Source organism: Nansenia antarctica (genome assembly GCF_963989245.1).
Source record: "Nansenia antarctica genome assembly, chromosome: 7".
NCBI classification, from domain to species: domain Eukaryota; kingdom Metazoa; phylum Chordata; class Actinopteri; order Argentiniformes; family Microstomatidae; genus Nansenia; species Nansenia antarctica.
In genome coordinates, this window is record NC_137677.1 from 57,916,428 (window position 1) to 57,930,072 (window position 13,645).

A 13,645-nucleotide genomic window follows, 5' to 3' on the forward strand; every position below is an offset into this window, starting at 1 on the left:
AATCTGGGATTTGTTCTGCTGTTCAACGTTCATTTCAATTCATGACATAAACAATGATCTAAATAACAAGACTTATAATGTATTTTCTTCTTCAAATTGATTAACACATTCCATTCAAACCTATTCAAACCGCTGTGGTTCACATCCTATTCATTGAGAAGGTCGCTGCAGACAGTAGCTGTGAGCTGAACTAGCTCCGGTGTTTACATAACCGCTGTCTCCCTTGTCACATCATGCAGCATAACAGGAGAGCAGGAACTGAATCATGAAACTCTGCTGCTATATTTGGATGGCACTAAGAAAACACATTAAGGCCAAGGGGGATGGGACCATGGTGACAGAGACCCATTTAATAAGAAGTCTGCTGAATCCGCTGTGAGGGAGCTGAGGCTCTATTGGCTGTGGGGGAGAAACAGCACTGCCCAAATGACCCAGATCCAGTGGCTGATTGGCTAAGGGCTTGGGAGAGGCGTAGGCCAACGCTAATGTTTGCTTTGGATTCGTACCCTGAATCAAACCAGCCTTGCTGAAACCAGGGCCTGTGAGTGGTGTGTCTGTGTGTGTGGGTGTGTTTATATGTGTGTATGAGTGTGTGTGTGGGTGTGTTTATATGTGTGTATGAGTGTGTGTGTGTGTGTGTGTGTGTGTGTGTGTGTGTGTGTGTGTGTGTGTGTGTGTGTGTGTGCATGTGTGTGTGTGTGTTTGTTTGTTTGTTTATATGTTGCTGTGTTTATATACATACAGTATGAGAGAGTGTGCGCGAGAGGGGGCGGGCAGAATGTGCGTGTCAGCGTATCCATATGCGTGCGCATACATACATTGGCACTGTGTGAATGGTCTGTTTTTTTCAGACTGGCAGAGAGTAAATATAGACTGTTCCAACTCCCTCGGCTTCCACACACTGCAGTGCACGAACACGCGATGCACACACTCCCGCACCCACCGACATACACATGGATGCACGCAACACACACACACACACACACACACACACACACACACACACACACACACACACACACACACACACACACAAGCTGAACATGAACACGCGGTGGGCTAATGCATGCAAAAAGCACGCACACCCACACTGCCTATACGTGTCTCCTGAGGATTTCTGATCACATGATCACATGTTTGCTTACGAGAGGCTGTTCGGGGGGCGGGGGGGCAACGGGGGGGGAGTCATTACCGATCGCTGTGCATCCGCCTTTGGTGCCCTGCATTCCACAATAGTGCCCTAACCCCATGACATAGTGGGGGGATGGGGTGGGGGGGGGGGGGCTTAGCTCGGGAGAGAAGAGAGGAGAGGAAGATGACGAGAACGGGAGGAGGGGGAGGAGACGAGAGGGATGAAGGGATGACCCACTGATGATCCTGTAGCGCGGAGAGCTCCGCCTCTCATCTGCGTGCCGAGCAGGGGACGGACGGACAGATTGAAAAAAGGCCTGGCCCCAACCAAACTGAACAACGGCAGCGAGTATCATGACATGTCACAAGGCTACAGCAGCCTGTGAGCTTATGTAACAGATCGGCGTCCCGCAGCGCAGAACATATAGGCCTGGAGACAGATGCTGACATACTGTAAATACACACCAACGATGTGGAGAGATACTATTTAAAGTCGCACTGGATTTCAATGCATGCAATGTCGTCGTGTAAATACGTGGAACAAATCTACTGTGTTAGACAAGGTTGTTTTCAAAATTGTGGTAACCATTGATTTAATGTATGTTGACACATTTCCATGGAGCAAATGTAAAAAGCACTGAATGGAACCCCTTTGTTCACGATGAATATATATTTATATATATTTAACCCTGTAATCTTCTGTGCTACACCATAACATGTTCACTGCTTACAGTGGCTGCTGTACATGCAATAATATTTATACTATTAATAGTATAATATTACTATTAAAAAAATAATAATATACATGCCTCTTAGGCTTGTTATGAAAAAGGCAGTTTTATGGGGTTTTAAGGGGTTGAATAAACCAATAGGAACCTGGGGAAGATTAGGTGTCCATGATACAGTAGTATGTTAGCCAGACCTCTATGAATGAATGAATGGACTTTATTGTCATTGCTACAGTACAGGTACCAAACAACGAAATTTAGGAGGGGTGGCTCCCCTGGTGTTAGGAAAAAAAAAAAAAAAAAAAAAACTTTTAGAAAAAGAATAAAATCACAAGAAGGTAAGGAGCTGGTTTACATAAATAAAGGCTATGTACACAATCCACTGTACTATACTGCACAGATAGTCAACTAGGGTTGTCATATTGCACAAAAGTATTTTTTCACGTTATTTAAAGTGTCACAGTTTGCAGGCTTGAAATGAAATGAAAACTCTACTCTAGCACTGAGTGCCATGGGACAGTGACAAATAACACCATCGTTTTAGAGTAAACCTTTCACAACAGAAGCCTATGGAGGCATAGGATCATAGACTTGGAACACCTCTTCTTCCAAAATCTAATCTAATCCAGCAAAGCTACTGTACATTCCATTTGTAGGACATTCTTCTACATCATTCATTTTCAATATCCATGTTCTGATCCATGGAGAGTTGCACAGCATGTATGCTGTACAGGGCCATGTTCATGTTGTGTGTTGCTGTCTGGTTGTATACAGAAGCCATTTTAAAGATGAAGTACAATGGATATGATGGTCCATCTAATGGAAACTTGTGAAAAATTAATTTCCCCTTCCTCCAACATGCCATTTTCTGTTTTATCCACATGACTACCCACTCTATCAAGCCTTAATGTAAAGCCTGTATGTAGGCCATGGATAAGAGAGGAGGAGAGAGGCCACTGTGTGCTATGCTAACCACAAATTCACTACGGAGACATGGCTTTTCAACTTTGCACATGTACTGTATATTGTACGAAATCCATATTAGGAAGACGTCAGTTCTCACACAATTACCTGCCTTGTCAAGTGAGAGTTTTGGGAGTTTTGGGAGAATTATTTTTGGGAGACAACAGTTTTTTTAGGCAGTAGTTCATGTGTGTGAAATTCCTATGGATTCCATAATGTTGAACCCCGATTTTCCCTTTGTGTGCTTGTATTTAATAGGCCAGCAGAATGTGACTCAGATATATGCAGCCTTAGTGGTTCTTCACACGGCCTCTCTTGACACCACTATGTGTTAAGACTAATTGGTGATTGACAAGTGTTGTATTTATAGACCTTTGGAGGCTGGTGGAGGTAGAAATCGGACTAATTCCATTCCATGCATTACAATGAGCCCCTTTTTGCCTCCACCAACACTGTTATACAGTAGACCTAGAAGATGATGTCAGGGAGTAAACTAAGACCCTGTCCATCAATCAAAGATTTTTGCTACAGCAGCCAAGAGCAATGAGCAATAGAGAATGTCAAGAGAAGTTCAGGCTACACCTTAACTGTCTCTCCCGAAAACTATCCATCCCATCTACCCCCCCTGTACAGTTTCTCTACTATAAAAAAATGTAAAACAATAATAATAATAAAAAATATTCTTCCTTCTTCTAGCATGATGACTGCCAATGGCCCCTGGCCCGAGCAGAAATTACTAATGTATTGCGATGACTGATGGATAGATGATTCACTTACTTAGGCAAATGTATTTGTTGTAAGTCGTTTTGCATAAAGGCTTCTGCTAAATGCCAAAAATGGTATGTAAATGTAAGTTAAAGACCCTTTCTTTAAGACATTTGTAGTATAAAGCCTCTGGTCTCTGGTGAAAGATGAAAGATTGAAATGAGACGTGGGTACAGTGAAGTTGAAGTTGTCTGCTAATTCTTGTGTTTAGTCTCAACACACTGGCCACCATCCAGCCACCAAAGCAAATATAATCCTTTCACAATCCACAGGGATTATTCATCCTAATATCAATCTATATTTACAACAACAACAACTATATTGCGATGGCTTTGAGTGCACTACAATAACAACAACTATACCCCTGATAATATCATTGGATGGATTACTCAACCTAGTTTAATCTGGAAGCCTAAACAAAAGACCCACATTTTATACAAGCGGAAAGAAACACTCTCCCTCTCTCTCTCTCTCTCTCTCTCTCTCTCTCTCTCTCTCTCTCTCTCTCTCTCTCTCTCTCTCTCTCTCTCTCTCTCTCTCTCTCTCTCTCTCTCTCTCTCTCTCTCTCTCTCTCTCTATCTCTCTCTCTCTCTCTCTCTCTCTCTCTCTCTCTCTCTCTTTCTCTCTTTATAAGCAGCTTTTGATAAGAAACTGCTAATATTAATTTCACATTTTAATTTACAAAAGTAATTTTGTGCTTGATTGAGGTTGCCCGGCACTCCAAGCAGATGTGACACGGTCTGGTGGTGAAAAGGTGCACATGTCAGCAATTCTCAAGTCGTGCAAATGACCAAAAAGCTTCTTTAAAAATAAAGGAAAACTGAGTTTTCCGTTTTTCTTTTTTTTTCTTTCATATTACGGAAGTTTAAGTGTTGAAGAGCCCACTCAATATAACAAACAACCGTTTTAGGATGACTTAATACTTATAATTTATGAATTGGATTCACTGTATCATCCTGCTGCATAGGCTACTGGGTAAAGGCTCCTGCCCACTGTGCGATTTGTCCACGATTTCGCCACGAATTTGTTGTCGCAGACTACGTTGCGTAGTCGTAGAGACATCCTAGCGTCGTAAGGCCAAATCGGGACGTCGTAAGTCGCACAGTGTGAGAGAGTCAGCGATCAACGACTAATTGCTCCTACGTTCTAAAGACGAGGCTACGACCTGCCGACAAATTTCTGGCAGGTCAGAAATTTTCGTCGTGGCTCGTGAAGTGTGGGTGGTCCTACAGTTCACAATGAACAATTTCAACAAGTGTACAAGTCGCGTCACAAGCAATCGTGGATGTCAATCGTGGCTGAGAGCAATCGTACAGTGTGAGCACAATCGTACAGTGTGAGCACGCACGTCGTAAGGTCTGATCAAGTCGGAGACGGTAGGACTGAAACTTTCAGTCGTGCAGTGTGAGGGGTTCACCGACATAACATCGCACAGTGGGCAGGAGCCTTAAGTGATACATGGCTTGTAAACAAACCTACGTTTTAGGACAAAAGGACTGTGCCATCATCTAATTATGTGTTTTTAGCATGTTGATGTTCTATCTGCGTGTTGTGATGTCCTAAACATACAGTTTGACGTTCATAGCGATGTTCTTTCTTAGCTGTTAACTAGCTACCGACACAAGGGTAGCAAACGCATCTGTTTTGATTCAGAGCAATCATTCAAATAAGCATATCTTCTTCAACTATTTTATATTCCAGTGTATGACACATAATTTGAAAGCTTACAATTGGCACTTTCATAATCTGTAAAAAAAACAGAAAAATGACCTTGCCCTACTTAGGGACCTTTTCACCAGACCGGACCCTGTCACAAATGCTGCAAGTAATTCAACATACTGCATTTCATAGACTTTTTTGACCCTGGACTACTCTGCAACACACACACACACCAACAAGCACATCACTGATTGATTCAAAGGGACTGGGTCATTAGCTACCTACGGTCCAGGAAGTGCCGACTAAGGAGAAGGAATAACGGATAACTTGAGGGAAGAGAAGCAGGGCAATCCTGGCTGGCAGGCTCCTGGCAAAGGTCACCGTTCCAGGAATACCCGGAGCATTCTTATTGGCTTAGTTACTTTATCTGGGGGCGGGCCCTACCGTTCCCACCTCGTTAGAAGAGATGTGTGGTGGCAGAAGTGGCGGTGACACCGGGGGCACCTTTCACCCTCTCCTCTTTACACAGCCACAACTCACCATTAAAGGGCCATTCCACACTCAGAAGGGGGGGGGGGCTTCTAATCAATGTTGTTATAACAGAAGAATAAAACCATAAATGACTGCCATGATGACATACATACAGTATTATGCATTTAGGGCAAGTGTGTTTGTCATAATGTCAATGTGTTTCAATTGTCATTAAGTTAGAAGTTGGTAAAGGAACTAGATCTCATGTTTGGGAATGATTGAGGTAGGGATGGGTCGGTTGGTTTGTGTATTGTAAGCGGAGATTAAAGAAGCTCTCTTTTTGTACCTTGCTTGCTCAGCTGAGGACCTTTTGAATTGTAGGCCTACAGTCCTAAACTAAATCCTCTGACATTTAACAATGAGAAAAAGATGATGAATACGCTGCTTTAGCCTGGTGTTTGGGCACTAGTGTTTGGGCTCTAGAATGCTAGAGCCAGGGGGAAACCCACAGGGAGAGAGGCTTGTTTGTCTAACGTTGTTAGTGTGGGGAGTGCCATCACAGCAGGAGAGGCCTATTAACAGAGGAAACACTGGGAATGCAGGAAAACGCAGCGTAGCCAGATCGACAAGGAACAGAGGGCTTTTTTTCAGCAATATACACAAGTCTAATTGGTGCTTTCTTTGAGCAGCAGTGGGAAGCCATATTGTCTGTGTGTGTGTCTGTGTGTGTGTGTGTGTGTGTGTGTGTGTGTGTGTGTGTCTCACTGTATCTAATAGTTTGGTGTCTTATTATGTGGGTGTGTCTGAAGTTGTTGAATCTACACATATGTACAGTATGTCAGCAGATTACCTCTGCTATAGGAAGGGGACTTGTGTTGAAATGTTGCACACACACACATAGTACACATACACCACACGCATGCACACATGGACGCACTCACACACACACACACACACACACACACACACACACACACACACACACGCAGAGAAGAAAGAAATTCCACAATACACTCTAATAGGCATGTCATTGATTTTCCACAGTGAATTATCCATGACAAAATACACCGAAAGGAAGCTTCAGGCTTAAATAGATTTGACGTCGCTGTAAATTGAAACGTCACAGCATCATCAGTACCACAATGACCGTGTTACCGTATGCGTTTACGCTACAGTGCATAGAGCAGAATCAACAGCAATTGACATGTGTGCATGCATGGCACAGATACTGAACCACACATTCAGAATGACAAATATACATCCTGAGGCTGAGTCAGATGACAGCTGAAAGTAGGCTAAGCCTCCACGTTAAAACGTATATTAAGAAGAAACACGCCCTGCAGTGCACACATTTACATCTGCAAGACTTCATGTGGACGTCTCTGTCTATGTGTGCCCTTTATGAAGACAGTAACGGTAACCCTCCATGCTTCCTCACTATAGTAAAATGAGATTGCTCCCGATCCCCCACCTGCTGAGAGTAATTGTTCCATTGATTCCGAGTAGTGGTAATCCAGGCGGTGAATACACTTGTTGTGTACAGTACAGTCAGTACGTGGATTTGTGCCAGGCTAAGTACACTGCACACAGCAGGGTTACCATCTCAGGGTAATCATCTTACCGTAAGCACCACACATCTTTTGAAATAGGACAATATGTGTACAGTACAAACACATTATGAAAATAAAAAAGACTTCTGATTGGCTTCCGATTGTTATACCCTGCAGGAGAACCCTTTAAAGAACCCCTGTTGGTGCCCCGTACGAATTAATGCATTCATTATAAACTAACTACAAATGATGTGGACAACACAACAGCTGTGTTGGGGTAGTGGTGGTCTAGTGGATAGTGAGTTGGACTTGTGATCGGAAGGTTGTGAGTTCAAATCCCGCCTGAAGCCACACCACTACTAGTGTGCCCTTGGGTAAGGCACTTAGCCCTCAGTTACTCCAGGGGGAATGTCCCTGTAATTCGTAATTGTAAGTCGCTTTGGATAAAAGCGTCTGCTAAATGGCAAAATTATAAAAATTATTATTATTAGCTGTGAGCGCAAAGAGAAAGAGATGAGAAATGCCACAAATCAGGAAACAGAATCTGTTGACCCTATTTGTGTGTGTGTACTGTGTGGTTTCAGCAGAGTTGTATTTAGTTTAGCTTAGTTTATTAGTTTATGGTTTCTGTGGAAAGTCCCCATTAATTAACAGCAGTAAAGCAGTAAATGGAGCAGCTATAGCCTACATGGCTAATTTCCAGCAGTAGTCCCAGGCAAGTTGTTAATATGCACCCTAAAATACATTTAGGAGAAGCGGGTCTTCCCAGGCGGGTAGTATACAGAGGAATGCCTTTCAGGGTAAGGGGCATCAGGAGGACAGGAGGGGCAGCTGGGCTGGATAATACTGGCAGACAGATTACATTGGCTCTGCCAGGCTTTGTTCACGTTGTGCAAAATATTTAATTATGCACACAGCCACAACACTGGCTTTTGGTACAAACCAAACATACAAGAGGGAAATATGAGCAAAGAAACGGATGGAAATAGAGAGTGAGAGAGAGAGAGAGAGAGAGAGAGAGAGAGAGAGAGAGAGAGAGAGAGAGAGAGAGAGAGAGAGAGAGAGAGAAATGCAAATACTAATTCTAAAGTAGATCAAAGAAATGTACTCCTCGCTATGGTATTATAGAAGTTATTCTAATGACCTGTTCCAGCTGTAGACACAGCAGAGTTGTGTGGTGACGGTGGTGTAGCCACGTAGCCTACGTGTATCAGTGACCATATAGACAGGTACATGAGCAGTAATGCAGCTAAACCATCCTAATCCAAGCATGCCGGACATCAGTTGCACTGTTTACATACAACGAAGGATGGTTGGCCATGGAGAATCCGACAGCCCAGATGCAACAGTAGACTATAGGTCTGCAGGTTCCACCGTAGGTTCCTACCGTCACCGTGGTCCCTACATGCGGGCTGACTCCTGATTGTGAAGCACTGTACTGTGGGCCACAGCTCGTTCATTAGTCCCTGACTGACTGTCCAGGAACTAAGCTAATATCCGCTTGTTAAGTCTGACGTCAAAAGTGACGTTTAGCCATTTCCGAGTCCAAACCAGAAATTCCCCGTACCAGAATACCTGTGAACTACAGCGGTAGAATGACAGTTTAATCGTTTTTTAGACTGGGATCTATTCATACAACAAGGGACACACCACTTTCCCGTTTTCTCCATATTGTCAGGGTATTTGAGCCTCGGAAAAGCGCTATATAAATATAATTAATTATTATTATTATTTTGGCATTTCGAAGACAGCGCCTCAGCCAACGTTGGACCCGGAAACACGTCACGACTTAACAAGCGGATAGTTAGACAGGAAGCCTTGTTTATAGGATGCACCCCAGTAATGACTTACTGCATTAATGATATACTCTGACTACTACAGACTGAGAGGGGGTTTGTTGGTCAGTCTGTCTTTTTGAAAGGATGGAAATCATGCAATTCTAGAAAGGAACCAATCATTTTTACCACGATGTTAATAGTGTTTAAAATGGAAAAGAAATCATTTTCGTATTTGAAATTTCAATGAATTAAAGCCACAAATAATTTAGTCTGATGGACTTCAGTCTGGTCTTGTTTCTCTTTCCCTTAGGGTAGCTCCCAGCCTCTCCACAGATATGTGTACACATGCACTTAAAGACATTTTCCACTCTCCCCCCCCCCCACAAATTTGCGACATCTCTCCCCTCAACACACTGGTATCACCAGCACTGTATCCTGTCCATCTCAGCCCAAACAGCCATTTCAAAAAGCCACAGTCTTAAACAAACATTGCTCTCCCTCCATTTCATAAATTCTTTAAACTCAGGGGTTTTCTATTCATTATTCATGCTGTGAGAGCATCCGACGCCCGCATTGCAGCATTCTCCTTTAAAGATCACTGCCTAAAATAACATTGTCTTCAAAAAACAACGGAAAATAACATTGTCAAAAAAATACAAATCAACCCACTTGCATGCATTTCTTTTGTTTCCCCCACATACAATTCCCTACACCACATTTTTTAAAGGAGAGCCTGCATGAACTTGTTCCTTCCTTATCTCAAAATAAATGATGTCAGAGGCCTTGATTAAATATTGAGGGGCCTTGCTTCTTCCTCAGGATGGAATAAAGGGAACAAGGCTGAGGCTGGGGCAGGGGCAAGGGCAGGGGCAAGGGCAGGGGCAGGGGCAGGGGCAGGGGCAGGGGCAGGGGCAGGGCACAGGCAAGACCTGGGTCTGGGGCTGAGACTGGGGCTGGGGCTTGGGTTGGGGCTGGGGCTACACCTGAGGTTAAACAACAGACGATTACAACCATGTTGCACTAAGGAGCGCTATAGGAGATATTTTCTGCCTGCCAACTGTACAACTGTCCTCCAGCTGGCTCAATCAGGGTAATCAGAGTCTGGCTGAGGGATGTTAAATCATACTGGACTGTTGTTACTGTACGATTTAATGTTTCAGATGTCTATTTATGTCTAGTTTTTATATTTTATTTTATTCTATTATTCAATTGTCACTTTATTTTGTTAGCGTTGTTTGTGGTGTGAGCTGCTGTGACGCCTTCATTTCCCTTCTGGGATCAATAAAGAACATATCTATCTATCTATCTATCTATCTATCTATTTATCTATCTATCTATCTATCTATCTATCTATCTATCTATCTATCTATCTATCTATCTATTGATCTATCTATCTATCTTCAGAGGCTGGGACTGGGGCTGAGGCTACACCTGAGGCTAGGCCTGAGGCTGGGGGTGGGGCTGGCAGCAGTTATTGGTAGGCGGGCTGGCGGTTTCCTTCCACATCATAGCTGATTAGATGTGCTTTGAAGGCATTGGGAAACACAGCCCACATGAGAGAATGAGGAGCTCTATAACAATTGCTGTGACATTTCCATAACAGTTCTTGGGACTGGAACTTGAAGGGGGGGGGAGAAGAGAGAGGTGGGTGGAGGGTTTAAAAAGCACTGCTCCCCAAATGCTTCCCAGGATGATGCATAGCAATTATAGCTTGTCCCAGTTACTTACAGACAGAACCCAGCTAAACATGCTAACAGAGACGGCAGTTCTAAGGGCTCTGAGGTCTCACAGTGGAGTTTAAGTGGGGCAGGTTATAAAGCTAAATCTTATGCCGTTGACACTTCAAAAAGGATCCTGGCGCTCCCTTCAGACTGCATTTCAGAAGGAACGAGCTGACACATTTGAAAACCAAATAAAAGCAACAGTCTCCTGCCAACCTTGCAACAAAGTAAGCAGCGATCAAAACAACTCCATTGTTTCCTTCCCATGTAAAACACATCCATGCTACATGAATCTGGTACTGTATAATATACATATACAATATACATATTATGTCTATATTGTATTGTAAGGCCAACCACCAATATTATTCAACCAACACAGTGTTTCTTCCCAGTCACATTTCAATTGAATGAAACCATTCAAGGAAAAACAAAAGACAGCCCCTCTGGCAACAAGGCCTCATAACTACAACCCAATAACAGGTTAACCACAACCGAGAGACAGACAAATCCATTCTATTCTATTCTAAGCACACATAGAGTAGGTCTGAGTTGCCATTGCATCATGCATTAGTTTGAATGACCCCCAGACTCACCAGTGAAGAAGTTCTTGGCGCGGAGGTAGCTGACACTAAGGCGGAGGATGGAGAGTTTGTCCAGGCTGGTGGTCACCTCCTCTGGGAAGGGCAGCAGGCTAGCCAGCCTCTCCAGCTCCCCATTCAGGCGGTCCCGGTGCCGCTTGGAGGGGTTCGACTTAGCCCCTTCTGTAGGAGCCTGCTTCACCCTGTTGAGTAGAATCATATTTCATTTGATTTGATGTTAATTGGGATTCATTATGATCTGAGGATTATCTGGGATCTGGATTATTACTAGAATTATTAGTAGCGACTAGTTTTATCCTTGTTACAATTGATTACAATACATTACAATGCATTTCACTGTATTGTATAGTTATATTATTTCAAGGATGTTAAACAAATTATTATTTTGAAGCAGATCAAACATCAGGTGTCAGAGCAATTAAGAGCATGAGCGGAATCAATTTCAAAATACAAAGCATAATTGCATCCTGGGAATAATGCCATGGTTTTAATGGAAAATACGTTCTGAATTATTATGTATAGTGCTCAAACAAGCCAGTCAAGCGTTACTAAATCATTCCAATAAGTGAACAGTGAATGCTCATTATACCCTGACCATCATCAACACATTCTTTGCCTCTAACAAACACATTGCTGTTCCAACAGACTCGAACACAATGGATGTTATAATAATGCTTTATTTATATCATAGGCATTTTTCCATCAAATACTAAACTAGTGTATTTCAAGAGAAAATGAATAGTAATGAAGATAACAATAATGATACTTATATTAATACGAATAACAATAATAAAAACAATAATGATGAAAACAATAAGATATTATATTATTATTGTTATTAATATATACATTGGAATTTATCATTGACAAAAGTACATTATATCAATGTATCAATTTAAATCCATGCATGACTGGTTTAAAAACAGTTTGGAACATATAAGCAGGTGCAAGGTGCATTTGGTCTCATATTTAGCTAGAAGCACCATTGCCCCTCTCATCCGTTTCCATCAAACACCGACTCAACAAAAGGGCGTGTTGATATAAAATGGCGTATAGCCTATTTGCGGCTGGAAGTCGCTTGCAATAGTAGGTTCATGATAGTGGAATAAATAAACCCAAATCTTAACGCATGTTTTTATTTATTTTTTTATTTTTTACAATTATCCCCTTTGTGGGAAGAAAAAGATCGCAATTAAATTGATCACGATTCGGCCTAGGCTATATGTCAATATGGTAAGCGATAACGGTAACCCTAACCCTACTGTAACTTTTAATTGGACATCAAATTACACTTTCATTCAATCAAAAATAAAATGAACAAAGCAATTGAATAATAGCCTAAATACGGAAAATGATGGTATAAGTATGCAATGTTATTGCATAAAGACATCCGTGTTTGACAAACTAGGCCTTCTGGGACGACAGCTCATTCGTGCACAGTAGAAATACTTTATGTATACACAGTGCATCGATCCAAAATATGCTATTTGAGTTTATGCATTTAATAATGGTTTGTGACATTGACAGTTATTTGGAACTGTCACGGGATAGGCGACATTCAACGGGGTGCTGGAGAGGATGGAGTGGAGGGCGCGCGGCGCAGCCAGGGATTAGAGAAAAACAATAACTATTTCTCTTGTTAAAACCTCATCAGATTCTTACAAAAATAAAAATGCACTTACGCTCTCTGGATCGGTTTTCTCCTTTTACGTCCAGCATACATGATATGGCTTTTAGACAAGCCTGACGAATCCTCCAAAAGATATTGGCGTTAGTCTACAAGCTTCTCCCGAGCTACATACATACAGCCCACCAGAAATGTTCTTAAACTAATCCTCCAGACGAAGAATTAGCGAGAGGCCACACAATGACATTAATTCGAATAAAACGAAATGGCCTATTTTCAGCTTATATTTTACACTTCAATTGTGCGCAGATCCCAAAGATGGTTGAGGAAATATACTTTCTATAAATGGCACAGTTAGTAATTCCAACAGACCTCCATCCGTTAAAACTAATACGAGTTGCGATGTTGTTTAGAATCCTCCTCGATACAGGTTTAGAAAAACTACAAAACAATGCTTCATTAATATACAACCACAGTAATAATTCTCCAGTTCGGCAACAAGCAAGTGGTGATCTAGATTGGTAATGCCAATGCGTTCTGCAAGGCGCAGTCCCGTTCTGCAGCGAATTGAGCCGTATGCATCCTTGCCTATGGTCTAATATGTCATCCTATACATTTTGCACTTCATAAATCAAAGGTGTTATAATCAT

General features: G+C 42.3%; 1 protein-coding gene across 1 annotated transcript in view; it reads right to left on the minus strand.

Moving 5' to 3' along the window:
- Positions 1-13,091, minus strand: part of LOC308162817 (aryl hydrocarbon receptor-like) — a gene marked incomplete at both ends in the record, with an annotated part of 35,729 nt that extends 22,638 nt beyond the window's left edge. Inside the window, 2 exons of the mRNA XM_080536957.1 lie at positions 11,363-11,550; positions 13,051-13,091. Of these exons, the coding sequence (XP_080393083.1) occupies positions 11,363-11,550; positions 13,051-13,091 (229 nt within the window). The remainder of the gene's footprint in view (positions 1-11,362; positions 11,551-13,050) is intronic.
- Between the last annotated feature and the right edge of the window lie 554 nt (positions 13,092-13,645).